Consider the following 23,961-nt stretch of genomic DNA (forward strand, 5'->3'; position numbering starts at 1 on the left):
ACTTCATTGGTGAACAATCCAGCATATTATACTTGTGGAATCTGATGGCTCTACTACAACCCCAATTTGGAAGCCTAACTTCTGATATGAAATAATTAGCTCTTCTAAGCCTGGGTTCCTACAGAACGGAAATCTCGCGAAGTGTCCACAGCGGGACTGCATGGAAATTCGGCAAAATTTCCGCAGCGGAAAGGCTGCTTCAAAAGCTGCAACATTTGGCATGAGTTTGAAGCGTTTTTTCCGCTTGTATTCCGCTACTGAAATCTTTCCCCATAGAGAGAAGACAGCCCACAGCGGAAACAGCGATACAATTGACCTGTCATGGATTTGAATTCCACGCCGCATGTCAATTTCCGTGCGACTTGTCCACAGTGCACTGCCGGCAGCGTGTGAACGGGATTTTTGTAAATCTCGCCCATTTTGCTGCTTAGTCTCGGGTTTAAAAATTCTTGCAGAATTTCCGAGCGTAAAGTCTGCACAGAATTTCCATGGCAATTCCGGCCCGCGTAAAACCAGCCTTAGAGATACTAGTTTTGCATGTAAAGCGTTAACCCCTTAACACTATATGACGTATGTTTACGTCCTGGCACGGTGGTACTGAACTCACCAGGACATAAACTTACGTCATATGGATGGCATGGGCTCAGAAGCTAGGAGGTGGCTATAACAGATAGCTGGCCTTTCACTGCAACACCGGAACTTCCTCCTCCGCTGTTAACCCCCTCCATGCTACAATCTATGAAGATCGCAGCAGGTAAAGGGTTCACAAAGGGAGCGCACTCCCTCTGTGACATCACTGTACTTCAGTGGTGTAATCACGGAGGGCCGATGGGTTACCATGGCAGTAGGACACCAGATACTGGTGTCCTAGCTTGCCATCACCTATGATTGCTATATTACGCAATAAGGCATTGCAGTACAGAGTTTTGCAATGCATTATCATAGCTGCCATGGTTCATGTCCCCTTAAAAAAAAAAAAAACAACAACATTTTTTGCGCACTTTACCCTTTTTGTATATTAAAAAAATAAATGTAGAAAGTCCCACATATTTGGTACCATTGTATTGGGAAGGACCTGTACAATACATTGAACACACTATTTATCCTGTACAGCAAAAACTGTAAAAAGATACCTAAAAACTGGAGGCAAAAAGCTTATTTTGTTCATTTTGCCTTCCAAAAATCGCAAAAAAAGTGATTAAAAAAGCCAAACGTACTCCAAAGTGGTCCGAATAAAAACTACAGCTAGTCACACAAACACAAGTCCTCACATAAGTTGTTTTTTTTCATGGACGGAGCTATGGGATCTTGAATGCTGTGATGTAGAAGTTTTTTTTCCAAAAAAGGTTTTTTGTTGTGCAAAAGTAAAACTCCACCCCCCCACCCTAATAAAAAAAGGAGTTTTGGTATTGTTGTAATCGTGCCAGCACTGTAAGAAAATGTATTATGTCATTTATTCTGTATGATTGACAGCTCAAAAAAAAAATTTAAAACGTTATGGCTTTTGAAAAGTGTGGATGAAAATCCCCCCAAAATCTTTGAGTCCTTATGGCCAAAATAGGCGGTGACCATAAGGGGTTAAACAAAGAGAAGTTAGCATAGCATTTTATGGTCAAGGTTCTCAAGCTGTGGGTTATGCACTTGAGGGGGTTCATGCAATGCCTCTAAGGGGGAACTACCACTGAGCCCAGGTGGTGCATAGACCTTGGTGGGAAAGCAGCAACGTACTCCACTGTACAGCCATAAAGCGGCATATGCCACCCGCAGACTCCAGTATTAAAAAAATGTATACCAAGCAGTAACGTTTTTTTGCAGTTGCCCACTGTAAGGGAAAGTCGGTTTGTTAAAAAAAGAAATATGTTGATGCATACCACTCTCAAGAGAGGTCAAAAAGAACACTATCGTGTGAAAAATATGCTGCTGCGTGGAATTCTGTCGGTCGGCAAAAATCATCGGAATGACTTCCAATGCTTGAATAGAGGAAGCTGTTTTCCTTTCCCAGCGCCGGACGGAAGTAAACTCCTTGCCTTTTTCTCAGCTCCCATAGGAGTCTATGGGAGCTTCCAGTGTTTTTTGTCAAGAGATAGGTCAAGACCTATCTTTTGAGGCAGTGTGAAAAATTGGCGACCGAAAACTGTTGCCGATTTCAGAAATTTGATTTTTGGCAGTGTAAAAATGCTTGTGTGAATGAGGCCTTACTGGGAGAAACTGCCAGTCTAAAAAGGGCTCTTTAGAAGACTGAGAAACATTACTGACACATAACAGTATTTCCTATGCCTCGCGCCTGCCAATAAATAGCATTCTATTGAGCTCTAATGGGTGGTTTGTAAAACCAGTGAAAATACAGAAGAAAGCCAAGACAAATAATATAATTATATACCAGCAGAATGTAGGTCTGAAGGAAAAAGTAATTTGCAAAAGATTGAGATAAGAAAATAAGTCAGAGAAAAGTCAAAACCAATTGTGAAGTAAAATATATATAGAGAGAGAAGACTTGATATCCTGTGGTTAAGATAAAAACACATAGTTGCTGAAAACATGAAAATACCTTTTACTTTCAGAGACGGCGTTGTCTAAATGCTGGAAGATATGTTGGAAGAGGTTACAGCTGGATCGGCTGTTGATATCAAAACCATAGCCGCGCTTCCAATATTGTTTCAGGTCGTTGAGGTATTCCAAGACCTGTTAGTAAAGAGAGAAAGAACATTTAAATTCAAGCATAATGTACTGTGGCATATTGGCCTTACTCGCCTATCGGATCGCCCTCTTTTAGTCAGGATGGTTGGCACACTTACACAAAAGGCTCACGAGACTTGGGAGTATCTTTTAAGTTCTTCCAGTATTTATTCCATCCACAGCACATGCAATACTTAGTATATACAGACCTTGAAGTTCACAACCCACAGGGTCTCTGTCACCACCCCTTATCCGGGGAGTCTAGAGATGTCCCCCTCTGTCAGACTTGGTCTGTGTTGGATTTCAGGCTCCTAGTTCCTGATGCGGCGTCTTCGCACCGCCTCTCACTTTGGCTCTGGACCAACTTCCCCCTGAGTGTGGCAGGAACTGACACTTTTATGTTGCTTCCTGCCACACCCACGTGTTATCTTTTGTTTCTGCAGCCTAAATGCCTGTCTACCACCCTCTGCATGCCATTCTGTGTACTACACTACTACAGTAAATACACAGATGTTCAGAAGCACTGAAAAATGTCTATCCAGTAATTCCAATGGTTAGTGAAGAAGCATATGCGATCATCTCTACAGTTCTTGGAAAAGGTACAGGTCTCATTGGCTGGACCCCCACTGATCAGGGTTATATATGTTCTATTGAAAACCTCTTGGATGACACAGCAGGACTAGAGGTTCTAGTCCTCTTATATTACTTAAACCCTTCACTCCACAGGACATTTTTATATCATGGCGGTGTGGAGTATATAGCAGTATTGAGATCGAATCCCACTCCATACCTGTCAGCAATAGCTGCGATCAATTTACATACTGATAGCGGCTGTCAACTTTTCAAAAACTGCTGTCAATTCTGACAGCTGCATTTAATTTCCCCTATCTACAATCGGGAGTCCTGAATAGCCCCTTCACGATGACATCACAAGGTGCTGTTTGGTTGTCATGGCAGATGTTTAACAGATAAATGGCATCAAATCAAGCCCATGCCACTCGCCATTGTAGATTTTTTTTTTAGTGCTTCCATTGTAGAAAAGCCACCCATGTGACCACATGGCCTATAACCTGTGCTTAAGGGGCCAATATTGTCATTTTCGCCCCATTTTTTGGTATAAATAGGATCTTCTGGACTGGAACTCAAAGTACCACAGTGGTAAGAAAAGGAATTGTTTTCGAATTTTTTTTATTGACGAAGGGCTTATTCACACAAAGGAGATTCTCATATGAGTTTTATGTGATGCAAGATGCACAAAATATGAATGAATTTGAAATCCATTATTTTGAATGGACTTACTCACATGAGCTATTTTGTTTCCATGCAGTGATGCTGCGAGAAAAAAAAATGCAGCACGTTCTATTTTTTGCCGTTCCTGTTGGAGGAATCGCCCATTATTTCCAATGGGACCTTGGTGAAAAAAAAAATTAAAATCGCATGAGATGCAAGTGCCATGTGACGTGCTTGTGAATGCGATTTTTCCCATTGAAGTCTATGGGAAACACTTGCAATCCTTTCACGTGTGTGAAATACACACATAAAGATCCCAATTTCACAGAAACAATGTGATTTTCTTATCAAAATGTATTGCCTCGCAACAAAAATGGCTAGTTGACAAGCTCTATATCAGGTTGAGTTTCTCGGCCCGATATTTTGCTCACCTGTGTGAGTGTAGCTTAACGGTGATGCCATAATTAGGGCAAGAGCTTACATACGTGTCTCAGAGGTGGAGGAATCCTGATGAAGCAGCTGCAAGGGTTACTAAATGGGTTGATGACAGGACCAGGGAGGCATCCTCTTCTTGCTGAGACTGGCAAAACTGCCCTAACTTGCTGGGCACAGGTAGCTCAGTGAAACCTGGCATTGGTTAATCCCTGAAGTGGATGCTCCTTGTTTCCGGTACAACAAAGTAGAGGTTAAAGAAAATATAACGTCCAGGGCCTCAAAAACTTTCCAGAAATTCTCCAGAAAATAGTGCACTGAAGATACCACTGGGTCACTACATTCTCAGAGAGCCAATCAAGGTTCCAAATGTCCGGCAGCACTCTTTAGTAAGTCCCATACAAGGGTGAGGTACCTTACCATGCAAAACCATCAAACGAGGATTATGGACCTCCCAATCCCCAAGCGCAGTCCAACAATGTATGAGGTAGTGGCAGCAACAAAGGTGTGATAAAATCAATTTCTTTTTTTTTACAACATGGAGCAATAAAGAGAAATTGATTTTATCACACCTTTGATGCTGCCACTACCTCATACATTGGTGGACTACATTCTCAGAGAGGGGGTCACCAATGCCAGGGTTTCTCCAGAGAGCAAATAACACAGATGATCTTGACATGGTCAGAGGGAAAGTGGCGCACAAACTTCAAATTGGGTGAAACTCTGGTTCAAGAAACCCCTCAAGACCTAGCATTATAATCATATGGATAAGGGGCAGGGAGTAGTGGCTTGAAGCATGTCAGAAGCAAAAAGACGAACAGGTACCTTCTGGATGAGAATCCCAACAAGCTATTTCTCTAAAGCGGCTGGAAAGGTTCACGCAGTTTTTTTTTGTTATTGCATGACAAGTTCAACAAGATCATGGAAGTTCGGAGACCGATGGGTCACTTGTGTAGCGCCACTTGGACCCGGTGCACCGTCATTTTAATTTATTTTCAAACAGTGCAAAAACAGAACAAAGCAAGAGTTATGGTTTAAGAGTTAAGGAAAATATAGAGAAATGTCTAAAAGTTGGGTAGTGGAACCTAAAGGGAGCAACCAGATGCTACAGTGATGACTAGGTAGAAGAAAGTTCAAGAACAGGATCATGGTAACAGCACAGTAACGTGCCCTCAGGCTGGTCGCTAGACATTGGAACAGGCTAGTAGTGGTACTAGCGAGAAACTCGCGTGAGATCTGTGCGCTGTGAGACTCACAAGTCTAGTGCGAATATGAACCATGTTCTTTTGAATGAGCGACATAGCGTGTGTGCGGAGAAGTGAGGGGGGGATTGGAGGGGGAAATCGCTGCATGCCATAAGATATCAGCAGGACCATATCTGTCAGTAACATCAGTGACAAGCAACAATCAACCGACGATTCAACGCGACCGCCAGAAGAACGTGAAAGAACGATGCTGAAGTGCATTGTGGTAACAGACCCTCGTGACACGTTAATTGAAGATGTCCAACAGAAAGCTGCCCAGTGACCCATCTCTAGTGGGTAGCCTGGCATCCATCACAGTGACCCATCTCTGGCAGTGGGTAGCCTGGCATCACAGCTACAATCATATGTATAAATGGAGCACATCATTACTGTATACATATAATAAAGTGCAATATCAGCAAGTGTGATTATACTCCCTGCAGTGAAACATACTTTGGCATCCTCCTCATCAAACAGCCGGCACCACGGAGCATTGACAACATTGTTGATGGCCAGTTCAAAAGAACAGGAAAAAAAGGCCACTTGTATTAAATCTGCAATGAAGAGATAAATACATTTAATTCTGGGGCAGGAAATGGAAAAAATAAAAAAGTACAATCCTGAACCCATAATGCTCAGTCTAGTAAATTCCTAAAAGGGGTAAGTCTGCTTTGGGCAATCGCTTGTTAATAGACATTATACCAAAAGCTAAGGACCACAATCAGCGGTATCCTGCAGGGATTTCTGCATTAATTGCTCAATTCCTCTGCAGCATCCCTATAAGGCCCATATGCGCTACCATCTGAGGCGTAAAAACTCGTGAACGGGTGCACAAATCTAATGTTTGTGTGCCCGTTTCGTCAGCATGGGCCTTGGCACATATGCACTGAGGCCGCCATACTGTTGCCCCTTCCCTCTCCGGCTCCTTACCTACTCTCCCCGCCCTTTGTCCACAGCCAGCAATGGGAGGAGGCGGGATGGAGCGGTGCTTAGCTCTCCCCATTGCAATCAGCCGGAAAGGAGGAGAGAAGAGGGAGGCAGTTTAGCAGTTCTGCTGCTAAACTCCCTTCCACCTTCCTTCTACAGCCACTGTCATTGGCTCCCATAGGAGCCTATACAACGGCTGACGTATTCCGGCCCAAAAGATAGTTCCAGGACTATCTTTTGTGCCCACGTAAAAGTGCCGGTGCTATATTGGCCGTCCACTATATTGGCTATCGTAGTGTATATCGGCTGACTGTGAAAACGGAGGGCTGCTACACGCTCGTGGGAAAACAGCCCTGAGGGAAATGGTGGCAACACCCACTTCCCACTGAATCAATGGACTGTCCATATAATGACCATGTAAGTTGGGATCTATAGTCGGAGAAGCTTTCTAGCTGCTCTCTGCCCACCCCAGGATTTCCTGATGGGGTATTTGAAAATGGGTTTTCTAAACTAGACGACCTCTTTAAAACTTATTTACAGCAGCCTATGGACAAAGCATAGAATAGCGGTCCACCCATTTCAACCTTCAAAAAGGCATGTGGCAGATATGGCCAATGTCACTGCATTATATAACATTGTTGTGTTATAAAATAACAATGTGTCTAGTGATAATTGTCTATCTACACTATCCCACCAAAAGTAATTGGACACCTAAGCAAGAATCAGAAGTATTTATTTACATATGTTAATACTTAGTGAGGCTCCTTTGGCTCTAATGACATCAGATTCTCTCCGTGACATACTTTTTATTAATGTCTGAAAAACTTCAGCTGGTACTTCCCTCCATTCATCCTGCAAACACCTGGCGAGTTCTCTCAAAGAAGATGCAGCAGCCTGTCTACAATGGTGCAAGGAGCGTTATTGGACAGTTGAGCAATGGAAGAACGTTCTATGGAGTAAAGACTTATGCTACTCCATCTTCAAATCAGATGGATGTACCTGGCTGCGGAAGATGCATGGGGAACACCTTTTTGCTTGAGTGTGTTGTGCCAACATTTAAGTATGGCGGAGGTTTCGTTATGGTCTCGGGATGATTTACATGGCATAGTCTGTGTCCGTTGGTTGTAGTGACAAGAACCATGAACATGGACCTTGACATCCTAGACAATAATGTGCTGCTGACAATGCGGCAATACTCTGGGAATAGTCAGCAATACTTCCAACAAGACAACGCATCTTGTCACCAATCCAATGCTGTTTTATGTTCATTTGAGTCCACACCTAAACCCTACTGAACATCTTTTGGATGAACTGAAATGTCAGGTCAGGAAATATGACCAGTATCCATCTTCTATGAGTGAATTCACCAGGAGTTTGCAGGATGAATGGAGGGAAATACCAGGTGAAGTGTTACAGAACTTAGTAGAAAGTATGCCAGATAGTATTCTCCAAAGGAGCCACACCAAGTATTAACATATGTAAATAAATACTACTTTTGATTCTTGTTCAGGTATCCAATTAGTCTTGGTAGAATAGCAATTGGAGACATACAGACAAACCCAGTGCAGTCTGATCCTACAAACATACAGCAATCTTTTCTCTGTCCTTCTGAATGTCTATTAGCAAGAAACAGAGAACCGTACCATTAAGACTCTTAACATAGTAAGTCAATGGTCATATACATCCCTCCAGTAGTATTCGGCCAGCATTACCTGCATTCAGTTCACGCTCTGGAATGCTTAGGAGATTCGAAATTTTGCGCAGCACTCTCTTCATCTCTGGTCCTTCCTTAAACTTGTCCACTTCGTACATTGCGGTGTCATTTTCTTCTACTTGGGCCACAAACTTCTCACAGTGATCGAAGAAACGCATTAAAGTGTCATTGACCACAGGTTCTCTGCAAGATACATCTGCTCAAAGACATAAAAGGAGACATCAAACTGCATTATTTACTCACCAAGAAGTGATCAACATTTCCACTAGTAAAACCAATAATGCTTGGACAGATCAGCGGAAAAAGAAGACCCGGCCGCCAAAGGACACGATGGCGGATACTGGCATGGATATCACACAACTGAAAGAAGCAGCGCAAAACCAAAAAACATGGAGGGAAGGAGCCTTTAGGGTCGCTGAGGGTCGTGAACAACAACACTTACACAGGTCTAACTTTTTTAGGAATATGCACAGCAGCATGTTTGGTGTCCATGGCAAATATGTGCTGCCAGTATGAGTAATTTAACATTGGACAGACTCCGAAGAAACAACACTTGCCTTACTCCGGTTCTTCTCTAATAGCCTCCTAGTCAATGCAGATGCTTGACAAAACTAAATTTGAATTCAGCCTCACGGCCTTGTCTGATTTCAGCCATTCATCTAAAGTCTTGTGGACGTGTTTAGGAAGGGGATAGGGTCTGCTTGATATATCTGAAACTACGAATTATCCCAAATTTCTGTGAAGAGGTTTATAATTTGCAATTTCATATAATCTAATTTAGAAATTTTCCTAATTATAATGCGCAAAAAAATAAAAAAAATGTCATCAAGGTTGGACTGTCATACTGTTCTCTGGTAGATTCTGGCTCATACACAATAATGTGACTGTCTTGCAACAACCGTTTTTTTAGTTATTTCCCAAAAAAAGCCACTTTTGGAACTATGTTTTTTCCCCCAATAGAGACATTTACATCTGATCAGAGAAGGTCCAATCAGTAGGCCTCTCATTGGTCCCAATAATAAGGGTGGGAAATATCCTGTTCCCAAACAAAGAAGTGGGTACCCATGTGTATAATAGATCCATGAAGGACCAAGTAAGCTACTTGGCCGTTTCCATAACTCATATAGACTCCAAAAGAGTGAGACCTTCTCCACAAGGGACATCAAGTTCGCCAAATTAAAGGGGTTCTGACACCTCTCCACTGCGCATGCGCGCAATCTCGGAGCGGCGCGGCTCGTGGAGGAAGAACAGCGCCTGCTGGGAGATGAGGAGATGACCCCCCTGATGACAACAACAACTGAAAACAAGGTAAGTATTATGTTTTTATACTTTAACAGCCATTAAATCGTGGGTTCCCTCTGTCCATTAGGCAGACCAGGGAACAATGGCTGCTAAAGCATAAAAACATTATTCATGTCAGAACCTCTTTAATGGTAGCCCCAATCTATCAGACTTTTATAGCATATATCCACGTACTCCAAATATATCTTGTGGAGAACCACGTCTGCTCGGTAGGTGCAATCAACTCCACACGGTCCTGCACGTTTTTGGAGGAATTGCTCGTTGGCAAAGGGATTCATAGGATGCCATATTACAAGGTGAGGATCATTTATAGCCACAAGGTCAACCAATAGCAGATTAACTTACTTTCCAATGTATCCTCAGTTGGTGGAGGGAGTTTGAGGTAAGTGTGTGCCAGTCCGTTAATAAAAGCTTTTGTGCTGTCAACACATCGATGCTTAGAACTGGTGATAAAAGACATTTTACATTTATGGAACTTGTCAGAAGTGAACAGAGAAGGAAAGAGAGAGGCCAATCGATAGGCTAGGTTCTTCATGTCCTCCTCTCCCTTCTTCACCAGTTGTCCATCCATCCAGTCATCATACCACAAGTTCCAATTCTGCAGCTCCTTTACCAGCTCAGAGTTGCTCGTACTTTCTTTAATGAGGCTGTACATCTTCTTCAACTTCTTGATTTGCTTTTCAGTAGGGTATCGTGTCCCATGCCTGATCACAGAGACTATTTGAAGTGGAGTGCAAGTATTTGGCAGAAGGTCTTCTTTTCTTGTAACCAACAGTGGATTTGTTAGGAGAAAGGGATTAACTTCTTCATATCTGGTCTTGGTTCCAAAATAAGAAGCCAATTTTGGTGGTTCGTTGATTGCACACTCATGTCCTCTAGCACTGCAGAACCAGGTCACCGAGATAAGAAGGATCTGAGCAGCTTTGGGGACGTATTTTCTAGAGGTGTAAAGTATAGAACTCATGGTGGGAAAGATGGTGCTACTGATGTATGGTAGATAGGGAAGCAGGAGGTCTGTAGTTTGCTAAGCATTCAGAGCTGTAGTGAGTGGATGGAGGCTCATCTCATTTATGGACAATCCTAAAAATGAGAACGCATGTTATAAAGAAAAACCAAGACATATCATCAAGAGAAGAACCATTCAAAATCAGCTGCTGAACACTATTTAAAGGGTTGTCCCAACAATCTCATGTGGCGCAGAGTGTTAGGGCAACTCCCACTCACGATCTGAAGGTTGCGGGTTCAATGCCCGCTTGGTTCAGGTAGCCGGCTCAAGGTTGACTCCGTCTTTCATCCTTCTGAGGTCGGTTAAAAGATGACTGGGGAAGGCAATGGCAAACCACCCCGCATAGAAAAGGTCTTCAAAGAACACGTCACGATGTGACGTCACCCTAGGAGTCAGTCATAACTCGGTGCTTGCGCCTGAGGACGTTACCTTTACCTTACCCCAAGAAAAGAAATTAGCACCTATCTACAGCTGTATGACAGGAGTGTGACAACTGGGACTCCCAGAGATCACGAGAAAGGTGCATCCAAAGTCCCCCAAGTGAATAGAGAAGCTGTGCACAGATAGACTACCAATAGAAGTGAATATAGCGAGGGCGACGCATGCACACTGGTGCTCCATTTACTAAGGGGATTGGAAGTGCACCGTTTGCATCATCACTGGGGGTCCCAGTGGTCAGAACCCCATCAATCCTACATTTACCCTGTTGATAGGTGATGTCTTTTGAGGAATATCCCCTTTACACCATGGGTAGACAACTTTGAAGAGGTAGGGATTTACCATTGAAACTTGAAAGGGGCTTGAGAACTGCTGGTGCCAAGTTGTGCCAAGGTCATCAATAGGAAAAAGTCCCAGACAACCTCATGAAAAGACACTGGGCAAGACTTAAGAAAAGTGTGGGATGCAAACATTTTTTCTTTTTGTTGCAAACCATTAATGTATTTGTCTAAAATGATCTGCACAAAATTAGGCTGTAACAAGAATAGTAAATCTGCTAGGATAGATATTTGTTTAAATTAATTTCAGTGCGACCGAACATACAGGACCGATCAGCTACTGTCGCAGGCAGAACACACAATTACATCCATTGACACCTATAATTGTAGCAATAGCTCACTATGCTCCATGCCCACATACCCACTGAAAGAAGACAATGACACTGTATCCAGGTCATACCTGCACTGCTAAGGAGTGACTAAGTCTGTGGGAACGTTAAGTAATAAGGGCGGAGGAAACCACATGACAGTTGAAGTTAGACTTTATCCACTGGATGTTGGAAACCTGGCGCTGACAATGGTATACCCACATGCCGCCTGTAATATGTAAACCACAATAATCCGCAAAGGTACTGAACCAGCAAGTCTGAGCAGAACACCGGGCCGGTGATTCTCCCCGATATAATCCATCAGAGCATCCTCCTTTGTATTTCCTAATATGTAATGCAAGCATGTCTAGGCGGATGGCATAGTTGGCATGCAGCATATCTACTAGGATAGAATTACAGTAACCGTGTAGGCAACCACCTCTGATGGATTATATTGGGGAGATTACCTGCAAGGTTAATTCTATACGAGTAGATATGCCCCATACCAACTATGCCACCCGCCTGGACATGTCTGCATTGATATATTAGGAAATACAGAGGAGGATGCTCAAAAGCTGAGCATCCAGGAGAACAACAAAATCATGCAAATGTCACCCAAGCTAAGGTATAATTACCAGCCATTAACTAGCCTACTCTTACCTGGTACAGGCGATGCAGCTGTAGGGGGCGCTCGTTTTACATACCCCCTGTCAGTGCTCCTACCAAACCATTAAAGGGGTTGTCTGGTTACTGGACAACATTCTCCCTATAACACAAACTGTGCTAAAATAACAAAAAATCGTCTGTACTTACCCGTTATCTGCCGCCATGATCCAGCGCTGTAGCCTCGCCGTCCACCCAATGTTTGTTGTTGACTATGTTATTGGCTATCACAAGACCACTGCAGCCAATCAGAGGCCACAGTGTCACCGTTCTGAACTCCCGGCATCAAGAGTGGGCTTGGCCGGTAGGCATGTGTCACCCAGGCCAGTTCCCTAAGAAACATTTAGGGCCGCTGGCTTACTGATGTGCTGCAGCTACAACCATGTCCACGGCCGCCTTCTCTAATGGTTGTGCCTATCTGTGCCATGCTTGTATGCACTCCTTAGGGGCTTTGAGCGACAGCACTGCAAGTGTAGCACAGGTTGGTGAGGTCATCAGCAGCTGACCTGTAAAGTGCTGATGCCACCACCATCGTGTCTTCCACTGGCTGGCCTGCGAACACTACTGCTGCTCTTTAAAAGCCGTCCATGGGGTAGCAGCAGCCGCGATGGTATAGGCCGGCTATGAGTTAGAAGGTAGAGCGACTGTTCCTGGTGGTGGCGGATGAAACTTCTCCTCCCCTCTAAGGATAAGCAGAACCCCAGTTGTCTTCTCCCCTTGTGTTCTGGGCTCCTCACTGCTAAGCGCTTTATGGCAGATATTTATGATTATCTGCATGTGCGTGTGCGCCTGTATATGTACCTGTGTGTAAAAGCATGATGTTGCCCATGCTAAGGAATCATGGAGTTGGAAGGGAACTCCAGGGTCATCGGGTCCCACCCCCTGCTCAGTGCAGGAATCACTAAATCATCCCAGACCGATGTCTGTCCAGCCTGTGTGTGTGTTCATAGATGTGTAAAAGCACGCCTGTGAGTGTATATATGAAAGTGTGCCTGCGGTATGTGTATAGATGTGCCTATGTGTTTGTGCTACTCTGTGGATGTAAAACGTATCACTGTGTGTGTGTAGGTAAGGGCTTATTCACACTACCATTATCCCTCTGTTCAGGCTTTTCGTCTGTCCCATTTTTGGAGCAAAGAAATGGGATCATAACAGAATATAATGGATCCGTTTTTTCCCCCCATTGATTTCAGTGGGCTTTTAAAAACTAGCAACCAACAACAAGTTTTCACTTTGCTTCTGTCCCGCTTGGATCCGTTTAATTCCATTTTAATTCCGTTTCTCTGCTCCAAGAATGGAACAGAATGACAGAAAACCTGAATGGAGGGGAAACGCTAGTGTGAATGAGCTCTTAGGCCTAATGTCTATGGGCGGATCTGATTTGCGGAATCCGCGCGGGTCACCCGCACTAAAGATCCGTGAATCAAGCTGTCCATAGGGATACTTGGTAACCGAAAGTGAAATAAAGCATGTGGATTTGATTTGCAGACTTTTTGGTCAAGAAAAAAGAAAATCACAGCATGATCCATTGCACTGCGGATCCTGCATGGACGGCTTCCATTGACTTCAATCCGCAGCCCATCCACAATTGAATTTTGGACGGGCCACGGATTCTGCAAAGCAGGAGTTTAAAAAAACAAACTCCAATGCGAATGTATGGCGGCGTGCTGGATGGCAATTATGCATAAATCCGCCAGGAAGAAAAGACGCGCAGAAGATCTGGACAGGTAAGCAGAATCCTGCAGTGTCCCCGGCCATGGGCAGGGTCAGATTCCGCTGCAGGTTCCCACAACGGGGTCATAGTGGAAGCGCTGCTCCGAGCTCTGTGCAGCGGATTTTTGCCATTTTTTTGGGCTAATGGTGCATTTATTCGGTGCCGATTTTAGTGCAATTTTGATTTCCGTTTGTTTATGCGGATTTTTCTTTGTGTTACTATGTTTGTCTATATTACATATGTTAAATTCTGCTGCGGAAACGTGCAGAAAAAGCCGCTTATGCGCTGCTTTTCTGCAGTATCTGATCTGCGAGTACAACTACGCAACGGATATTTTCCGCTCCGTGTAGACGAACAGTCACTAAAACTCATTCATTTAGTTGAGATTTCAAAACGCTGCAGATTGTACTCCGTAAATTCAGCTGCAGACGTGTCGCAGCGTATCTGTCCTGCGTGAACACAATCTCTACGAAAAAAACGTAAAAGGGGCACGTATAACAATATTACATATCGATATGGAAAGATTATTGCCAACACTACTACATGCCTAGCTTGGATTGTATAGGAAAAGCTTGGTGACGGATTCCCTTTAAAAATAAATAAATAGTATAGCACTAAAATAGTTACAATTAAAACAATAACATAAAAAAGCCACAATTGTATAGAAGCTGTTCAATTCTGTTCCTACTGAATACTATCACCAGATCCATAATAACAGATAATAATAACAAAAGCAGCCGCTCACCAGCACGATCGCCCGGCTTCTATCACAGCTCTACAACTTTCCATGGACAGCCTGCACGCATGCGCACAGATAGTCCAGCTTCAACAATACACACAGCGCATGCGCGTTTGAAGATGAGCGCTTCCGCCTGCGTGCCACTTGCATTTGGAATGCGCATGTTCAGGGATCGTAGGAACGTTTTTCACGGGGTTCTGTTTCCGTACGGACAGATTTCACTGAAGGACATCGCGGTGCACGAATGAATTAGGGTCGGAGGGAACATGGAGTGTGATTTTTGCTTTGAGGATTCAGTGTTTTCGGAGACCCGGGAGCGAGCTGGTCAGAGAGGGCAGTCCTATACCGCCAAGCAGTGCGAGCCCCAGGTAATGGTGGGGGGCCGTGTAATGGGACGGCGTTGGACAGCACTACTATGTATTGTTCTGTGCTCTCCTTCCTAGTGGTTTCATGGAGGTCTGAGCAGTGACGACGTGGTGGAAGTGCACACCATCCTGAAGTTCAGGGCAGACTTGTCCTACAGACAGGAGGACTTTGAGGTGAGGAGGAAAGTAGGAACAAGTAATATGTGCTATTATAGACCCTTCTCCGGTGGATGGCGGATAACTTGTTTTTGCGTGACAACGCCTTTAACCCCTTCCTGCCCATGATGTAGATGGAATTGGTTTGTGCAATGCCATACATGCAAGTTCAGGAGCCATCTGTAGCAGGAGCCTGCTGCAATGGCAGGGATCAGAGAGAGCTCTGATCCCCGCCATTAACCGCTTACATGCTATGGTTTACACGGGCCGTGAGCTCCATGCGGGACCTAATCTGCTCTCCTCCATCCAATTATGGAGTACCATGACCTCTATATGCCTGACAGTGGCCCCCTGGGCTGCCATGTCTTAGGCCTGTGTCATATAAGCATATGCATATTTGTACTGTATTTTTGCTTATCACGTTTTGCGTATTTGAGTGCGCAACAGCATTTTGTACTGTACTGGTTGCACACATAACAAAAACACTAATGCTCTCAGCCAATGAGTTCAATTTTCTGCGTATTGCATGTGCAAAATGTTTGCGCCTGTGTCATACAGGCCTTATAAAGATAATGCACTCCACTACAGAGACCGAACATTTGGGCTGCGGGAATTCCATTTTCCTGCTCCCCGAGTGGAGGTGGAAAGCGGAACTTTGTAGTCATTAGTATTTTCCGTAAAGTGCTATATCGTAAGTACGCACAAATAAACATGGCATCAGGATGAGTCCCCCTCAAACAATAAACTGCTTCCATGGCTGGATCCAGGAGAGGGCTGGGACATGACTAGCTCCATGCTGCCAGGTTGCTGGCTTGCCGCAGTGGATTTTACATGGAAGAATGAGTGGTGCTCCTGAGAGATTGGCAAGTGGAGACACATGGCCAGAAACTGATGCTAACAGAACTTCCAGGATTGGCAGGTGGAAACTGGAGGCCGCGCGCTGTTGATCGGAAACTGGAGGCCGCGCGCTGACGCATCTCCTGGCAGGGATCAGTAAGTGGAGATTGGAGGCTCTCAACCTGCCGCAGACCAGAGAGAACTGTGTGGCTATGAACAACCAAACAGTTTTCTGAGTGATCAGGCAGAGCACTATGAGCGTTCTGCCCGATCATCAAGAAACCAGTCTGGGAAGTATGGTAGTACCAGGTCCTCTTGACTTTGGACTATAAGATGCAGGTACTTTTTATCAAGATTTGTGTCTCCTACTCCCCAAAAAAATACAGTAGTTTTAAATGAGAAGTTATGTCCAGAAATTAAAAAAAACATGGCACAAATCTTCTAAGACTTTTTGTAAACCAGATGAACTCACTTTTCTTTACCGAAAAGTAATAGTCATTTTTTTCCCCCCACTTTTTAGAAAGCATTTAAGGAGTACAGCGAATGCAGTGCACTAATACCGCCAGGAAACAATGCAATGAAGAGAGATGTCCAGGAGAGCCAGGCACGCTGCTTGATACATCTGGGGAGACCTAAAGAAGCTTTGGAGATTACACAAATGCTGGTAATGTATCCAGAAACATTGTAGAAACATACTAGTGTCACCTGTAATCGGAAAGTAGCCAGGGTTGGAGTGTGGTAGGGGGGGGGGGGGAGTGTTTCAGAAACCTAATTCTTGGTTGAAGTATGTCCGGCATTAATGGAGTATCAAAATTAACTTTATCACTTTTAGCATAGAATATCACTTGTCCCCACCCCCTTCATTACTTTGGGCTTGCTGCACCCACTATGGTAAGGAGATTGAATGGCGCAATGGCTTGCCTTTGTGTGGTGTCACTTCATTCATTTTGAGTGGGATTGCTGGAGTTAGCGGAGTACTAAAGCTTGGCTCCTTCCATCCGTCCCTTTGAAATGAATGGAGTGGTGGCCATTGCTTCATTCATATGACCCCTTTGCGGGTGGGAGAAGTATCTCCACTGATGAGAGCACGGTTCCTTCATCTCAGTATTGGTGGAGATCAGCAGTCAGACTTTTCCATCAGTGGAGTAGCAGTGCGGGGCTTCCTTTAATTTCAATAGGAGTGAAGCTGTCACTCAGACTTACTGTGCTGACCGCCGATGACAACACCCATCTCACTATGCTGGACGATCAGCTGATGGGCAGGGGTCGTGAGCGGCGGACACTTGTCCATCAACTACTGATGATGAGGATAGGTCATCGGCTGAAGAGAAGGCAAACAACTCCTTACGTTGAAGGCTATATTAGAAAATGTTTTGTTAAACAACTATGGGAATAACTTTTATTTTTTTTTTTCTTCTTTTTTTTTTTTTTGTAGACCAAAGGAGTGAGTAACACTGATCACCTGACTGGGGTCTTGCATCTTCAAGCAACTATTCACAATCATTTGGGGAATCTGCAAGAAGAAGTGTCTTGTTTGCAGCAACTGATTGCTTTGCATCCATTCAATCCACACTTCTGGATTTGTCTGGCTGAATGTTACATGAGTCTCTTTCTCGCCATCACTAACTGCAAGGAGCCTTCACAGAGCTCCCATAGATTCAGCTTATGCCCTCCGAGGTCATTGGGAGCACAGCGATGTATGAAGGACATTGCTAGAACAATAGACTGCAGTGTATGCAGAGATGATAACTTGGTACCAGGACATTGTAATGCAAGTGACTCTTCATTGACAATCTACACAAGTGAAGAGCAGCTGCTGACATGGTCCTGCGCCTCTTTCATTAGAGCAAGGTATATGGAGAAACCTTTTATTAACTTGTGGTTAATCAGGAGAGCAGATATTGCACTTGTTTTGCAGTGGATTTTGATCTTGAGCTGCTACTTTTAGGGAAAGTATATGATTAATTTCCCGAGAAGTTTCCTTTATGGATAATATATGTGCATTGACATTTTCTAATGAAGGAGATGGAATAATACTTTCACAGTGGAGGTATTATTCCATCTCCCTTATTTACATATTACCCAGAGGAGCATGAATGGCCTCTTAAGCCTACTCACTCACCTTCTAGGTGCTCTCCCTAAGGAGAAAAGATAGCATTTCTGACCCCCATCCCAGGCCACTCACTAGCAAAGCCAGACTCCTACTGTACACTGATGAAGGGCAAATACTCTGAAACAGCTGTCTGTGCATGGAATCTGGCTTTGCTTTTCATTCTCAGTCATTGTTACGAGGCTTGTATAAAGAGTCTAACTTTGGCTTGAAGGAATGCTGTCTTCCAATAGGTGGCACTGTGGAGGTATTATTCCACCTTCCTTATTTGCATATTACGCAGAGGAGCATGAAGAGCCTTTTGAGCCTCCTCACTGTCTAGGTGCTCTTCCTAAGGAGAAAAGATAGCGTTTTTGACATTTTTTTACTTATTTCCCTCATCCATAAAGCTCTCATTAGCACAGCACCACCCTACATTGCGTCCCTCCTCTCAATCCACCACCCAGCCTGGGCCCTACGCTTCGCTAACGAAATCAGACTAAGCGCCCCTTTAATTTGAACCTTTTTTTCACCTTCAAGACTTCTCCAGAGCAGCACCAGTCTTCTGGAACGTGCTACCCAAAACTATCTGGGCAATCCCCGACACACAAAACTTCAGGCGTGCTTTTAAAACGCACCTCTTCAGGGAGGCGTACCATATCCCCTAAACCAAACCCCTCTGTACTCCACCTGATAACATGCTCCCTGTCCTACTAGCTGCAACCCCTGCCAGCCGTCATGAACTGCCCCCTGCAGTCACACCAATTCAGCCACCACACTGCTTAAGTCTGACCAATGTCTGTGTATAGCATCCCTCATTCTCCACCTCACCATACCGTGCACATCTCCAGCCCTTTTACCTTCCGTATCACCCCATTATCTATAGTATGTAAGTTCGTTGGAGCAGAACCCTCACCCCTACTGTTTCCATCAATTGATTGCTACATGTAACAGTGATTTTGTTTGTGTTCCCCCTGTCTTGTAAATGCTCAGAATACGTTGGTGCTATATAAATAAAGATTGTTATTTCATCTATGCAGAGAAGCTGGATGAGAACTCCTGCAGCGTAACTAATCAAGCACTTTCTCCAAGTAACGGCACCTAAACCCAGCAATTTGTAATGGTGTTTCAAAGGAAAACCGTAAATTTATAGCACTAGATATGCTTTATTGGTTAAGGTTTCAAACCATTGCATTAATGTTTAATGAAGAGGACCCATTGCTATACTGTATTAGGGCATATAGACCTCATAGATAGGATCCCTGCTGCGAGCCAGGAGAGAGACAAGAGTGGCTCAAATAAGCCAGAATGGGAATTACATGGACAACCATTCATCTGAATAGCTGCCTTGTAATACTACTGGACTGGCTGCAGCTGGCTGCTTTAAAGGGAACCGGTTATCAGGTTTTGTGTATTTTTGGCTTTTGCTCATGCTGGATGCTTTACTGAACCATCTTTGTCCAAAATCTTTCTTTTATACTTTAACGTGGTGAATACTAATCGCCTGTTTCAAGTCTTCTGGATAGCACTGCAAGCTCCCCGAGTCACAGCCGTATCCACGCCCGTCCTTTCAGATTGTCATCTCTTCCTGCAACTGACATCTGCCATAGACGCTCTGAAATCTGGTGCCTGGCCCATGCGGCTCTCCCTCATCATCTGTCTAACAATGCAGAGTCAAGCTGTGTACACCTCTAATCGCTGCACATGAGAGAGAAGAGAAGGCCATACGGCACATATGCTGGAAGAATGGACATGGATAGAGCTGTGTGTGTGCTAGAACCATGTCTCTTGACGTCCGCTGACAGTCACATGTTCGATCTGAAGGACAAAGAGGCTGGATGCGTGGTGGTTGTTGTCATTTTAATTGGAGCTGATTAGATTTTGGCTAAAGATTGTCTTTAATGACAAAGCAATCTTAAGATTTTGTCATTGCCATATCATTGTGTCTTGCAGAAAGTGAGCTGCAGTATTCTGTCTTATCAAACTCTTGATTGGTATTTTACAGGCTTCTCTTACAGTTCATACAGCCCCAGCATGCATCATTTGTACTGGAGAATAATCTCAAGACACAGGAGCTAATAGAGGGACTATTAGAAAAAGTTGGATTGTTAGAAGAACAAAAAATGCTCATAGTGGAGGTAAGGCCAATGTGGTGATGTTGCACAACTTTTTTCTGAGAGCTTAATCAAGGCTAGTAGAAAAAGTGGTCCATAGCAACCAGTTAGTTTAATGCTTTAGGGCTTATTCCGCTGTGTGTATATCGGGTTTTCGGGCGCGGCCAATTATATGCTGTCTCTCTCTGCAGGGGGGGGGGGGGGGCAGGCCAGGAGCAGTGCACTGAGCTCCCGCCCCCTCTCTGCCCCTGACTACTATTTGCATTTTGTTTAATATTTAGTATCAGCATTTGTAAACCAAAACCGAGAGTCCAAAGCACAGAAGAGATGCAAATCTTCCCATGATACTTCTTCTCTGTAGGTTCCACTTCTGGTTTTGGCTCACAAATACTGACCAGAAAAAGGCCTTAGGCTAACTTCACACTGGTGAGTGCGATATTGGGCAGTGAATCACAGCTCAATGATGTCATTCAATGAATGGCTGTGATTGGTTCATCGAGCGCCAGCTCTGACTGTCTCAGGCAGTGCTCCTGAACCAATTGGAGCAATCACTTGCTGGAGGCTGGGTATTCAAGCCCCGTCACCAATGAGAGATGCTCCGTCGGCATTGAGGACTACACGGAACCCTGCAGAAGCGCCGCAGCCCCAGCCGGAGGGACCGAATTTTTGGGTAGGGCTTATACTTCAAAATATGGGGTCATATACATGAGCCTTTTTTCTTTTCCCTTTTTATTGCATCGTGGTGTGGTCTATCTTTGGGTGTTCTCTCGGAATGCCCTGCCCATGGTTTTCAAAGGAGCTGGAAAAACCCTTGCACGCAGGTGCGATTCGAAGTTTCCCATTTCAGAGGATGGATTGCTACTTCCCTGAAGTGATGCGTGGCGTTTTTGACACACAAACATCTTGCATCCATTGGGACATCGCTTGTTTGACCTAATGTCATGGTCCAATATCGCGCTCGCCCACGTGAAATTAGCCTAATAGTGCCAAATAAAAGAAAACTCTTAATTTTATGTTAATTAGTGACAGTTGAATTTTGTTTGATTTGTAAATGCTTTTCCTTCTCCTTAGGTCATGGGAGAGGATCTTTTAGTGGAAAGAACGAAGGAGGAGGGACAAACCGACATAAAAACTACTCAGACATTGAACTCTTTTATAATGACGACTGATACCGACTTCAAAGTCAGATGGTTTCAGAAAATTACCAGTCTTGGTAGCCAGTCAGTAGTATAACCTACTCTCAAACAGCATCATGGACTGTCTGTCAAGTGCAACATGGCTTACATGATACATCCGTATTCATTCAGCTCTTGGATGTGGACCGCAGTATTTTCAATAATTGGGGTCTTTGACACCTTGCAGAAATCTGCTGTGTATATATAAGATTGGCTGGAGGATGACTGCAGCACTTACCCAATCAGCAACGTCCAACTAGGGGCAGACAGATTAGCATTGCTAAACGCAAAATGTATGATATCCATGTGCCACTGCTTCCAGCACGTTTAGACAAAGGCCTGTACAGAATACACTAATGCCACCTCAACTTTTCCAAACGATTTCCAGCCCCCCTGTCCTTCCGGATGTGACATTAATTAGAATGGGACAGGTGTAGAATGCTTGCTGGGTGTGGAACGATTGTATGCCCAATGTCAGGATGGGTGGGACAGGGAGGACAAGACATTTAGGCCCTTGCCATATTCATCAGTAGGGTACGCAGTAAAATCTCTCCTGATGTGGAGTTTTCTTCCTGAAAGGATACAGAGACCTTTCTACAAGGATGTAGAGAGATGAAACTCCACACAATCCATGGAAAAGGACTTGCAAGAAGAGGGCAGCTGCACTGAAAGTTTTGGAATCTGATTGTCTGTCAGAGCTGCTGTTATAAAGGACTCTTCTTTAAGTTATTTGTTTTTCATCTGGATGTATGTACAAGTATTTTTAATAAAATGAGTTTATTTTAGAGAACATTTTCTGTTTGCAGCCATTTTCTCCCAAGTTGGGAAGAGGAGCTCGTCTTCGTAGCCACTGAGGTATGTAGACTGGAATCAACGTGAGCTTTCCTACCTTAAGGCCTCCTTCCCACGAGCGTGACGGGGTCCGCCGCGTAATATTACGCAGTGAAGCCCGTCACGGCGCCCCCCAGAGCCCCTATACTTACCTGCGGGAGATAGCGTGAAATCGCTTCCCCGCCCACCACCGCCGCGTCACCGACCGTCACCGCCCACCACCGCCGCGTCACCGAGCGTGTCACGTGACGCGGCCGGCCGTGTCACGTGACGCGGCCGGCCGCGTCATTTGGCGTCAGATGACGCGCGGCGGTGGGCGGGAAAGCGTTTTTTCACGCTATCTCCCGCTGGTTACAGCGGGAGATAGCGTGAACGGACGGCTTCCATTGACTGCAATGGAAGCCGTCAGTGCGTACAGCCCGTCCTCACCCGCAGAAAATAGAGCATGCTGCGGGTGAGGACGGGAGAAATCGCGGTGCGTAATTCCGCGCTGGAATTACGCATCGTGAGCATTGTGCTATTAGGTTCAATAGAACCTAATAGTTGCGGGCAACGCAGCGGATTTTCGCCGCGAATTACGCGGCGGAAATCCGTTCGTGGGAAGGAGGCCTAAGTCTCATGTCCACAGGCGGGTCGGATTCTGCATGCGGGAGCTCACAGCGGCATCTGACCCAGCCCGCGGCCGAGGACCCTGCTTATCTGTCTGGGTCTTCACTGTGGATGTGTGCTGAAACGCCATCTGGTGTGCTGCTGCACATACGCAGTACAGATTTATTTATTTTGTTTGTAAATCTCCTGCTTTTCTGTGGAATCTGCGGCCTGTCCGCAATTGAATTGGGTGGCTTCCATTGACTTCAATGGAAGCTGTCCGTGCAGGAACTGCAGCAAAGTGGAGCATGCTGCGATTTGTTTTTCTGGACCAGAAGGTTTGCAAAACAAATCTGCATGCTTTAATTAAGCTGCAGCTGCCCATGTCTCCCTGTTGGTGACTTGAATTGCGGATCATCCGTGCCGGGGCCCTGTGTGGATTCTACAATTAATATTTACCCGTGGACATTGGGCCTTAGTGTAGGAATGGCTTTCCATGTCATGTAGGCACAAAAATATACAGTAACTATGGAAGTGATAAGACTGGCAGACATGCAATGATGATGGGCGGGTGGGGGAATCAAGGAAGTCTTCGTATATAGTATCATCTGAGTGACCTGAAGTGTTTTTTTTTTTTTTTTTTAAACTATAATTTTTACTGGAATTAAAAGAATTTTATAATAGACTAAAACCATGGAACAAAATGAGGCCTAGAGGGGAACTGTGGCAAATAATGGGGGAAAAAAATATAACCCTATAAGAAATGCACAGTTTGGCTGTAGTTACACAAGCTTATATGTATAGGCACGCATGACTGCACCTGTGTTGCGTAACAAACAATGCTTTTTGGTGAGCGCATCGGTGTATTTTACTGTACTTTCTTTGATCAGTTTTGGTAAATGAGGCCTAGTATAATGTCTAAGGCCGGCTTCACAAGAACATATTTGCGCTCACAAAAGCTGTGTGCATGATTTGCAAAGAATAGAACCCATTATTTTAACAGGTTCTTTCACATGCTTTTATTTTCCTGCACATTTCAGTCACGCAAAAAAGTAGCGTGCAAATGCTGAAAAAT

The 23,961-nt window shown here is 44.5% G+C and overlaps 2 protein-coding genes across 2 annotated transcripts in view; one reads left to right on the forward strand and one right to left on the reverse strand.

Annotated features, from left to right (window-relative positions):
• Positions 1-14,813, reverse strand: part of MINPP1 (multiple inositol-polyphosphate phosphatase 1) — a 52,358-nt gene extending 37,545 nt beyond the window's left edge. The window contains exons 1-5 of the mRNA XM_066600770.1: positions 14,738-14,813; positions 9,871-10,605; positions 8,222-8,419; positions 6,036-6,136; positions 2,549-2,682 (exon numbers count right to left, since the gene is read on the reverse strand). Of these exons, the coding sequence (XP_066456867.1) occupies positions 2,549-2,682; positions 6,036-6,136; positions 8,222-8,419; positions 9,871-10,489 (1,052 nt within the window). The 5' untranslated portion in view covers positions 10,490-10,605; positions 14,738-14,813. The remainder of the gene's footprint in view (positions 1-2,548; positions 2,683-6,035; positions 6,137-8,221; positions 8,420-9,870; positions 10,606-14,737) is intronic.
• A 68-nt stretch (positions 14,814-14,881) lies between these two features.
• On the forward strand, positions 14,882-22,257 carry C4H8orf76 (chromosome 4 C8orf76 homolog). The gene is made up of 6 exons (XM_066600771.1): positions 14,882-15,099; positions 15,175-15,270; positions 16,610-16,753; positions 17,525-17,940; positions 20,184-20,316; positions 21,364-22,257. Exons 1-6 carry the CDS (start codon positions 14,998-15,000, stop codon positions 21,523-21,525), a joined length of 1,053 nt encoding a protein of 350 aa, XP_066456868.1. The 5' UTR covers positions 14,882-14,997; the 3' UTR covers positions 21,526-22,257.
• The last annotated feature ends 1,704 nt before the right edge of the window (positions 22,258-23,961 follow it).

Source organism: Eleutherodactylus coqui, chromosome 4 (genome assembly GCF_035609145.1).
Source record: "Eleutherodactylus coqui strain aEleCoq1 chromosome 4, aEleCoq1.hap1, whole genome shotgun sequence".
Taxonomy (NCBI): Eukaryota; Metazoa; Chordata; class Amphibia; order Anura; family Eleutherodactylidae; genus Eleutherodactylus; species Eleutherodactylus coqui.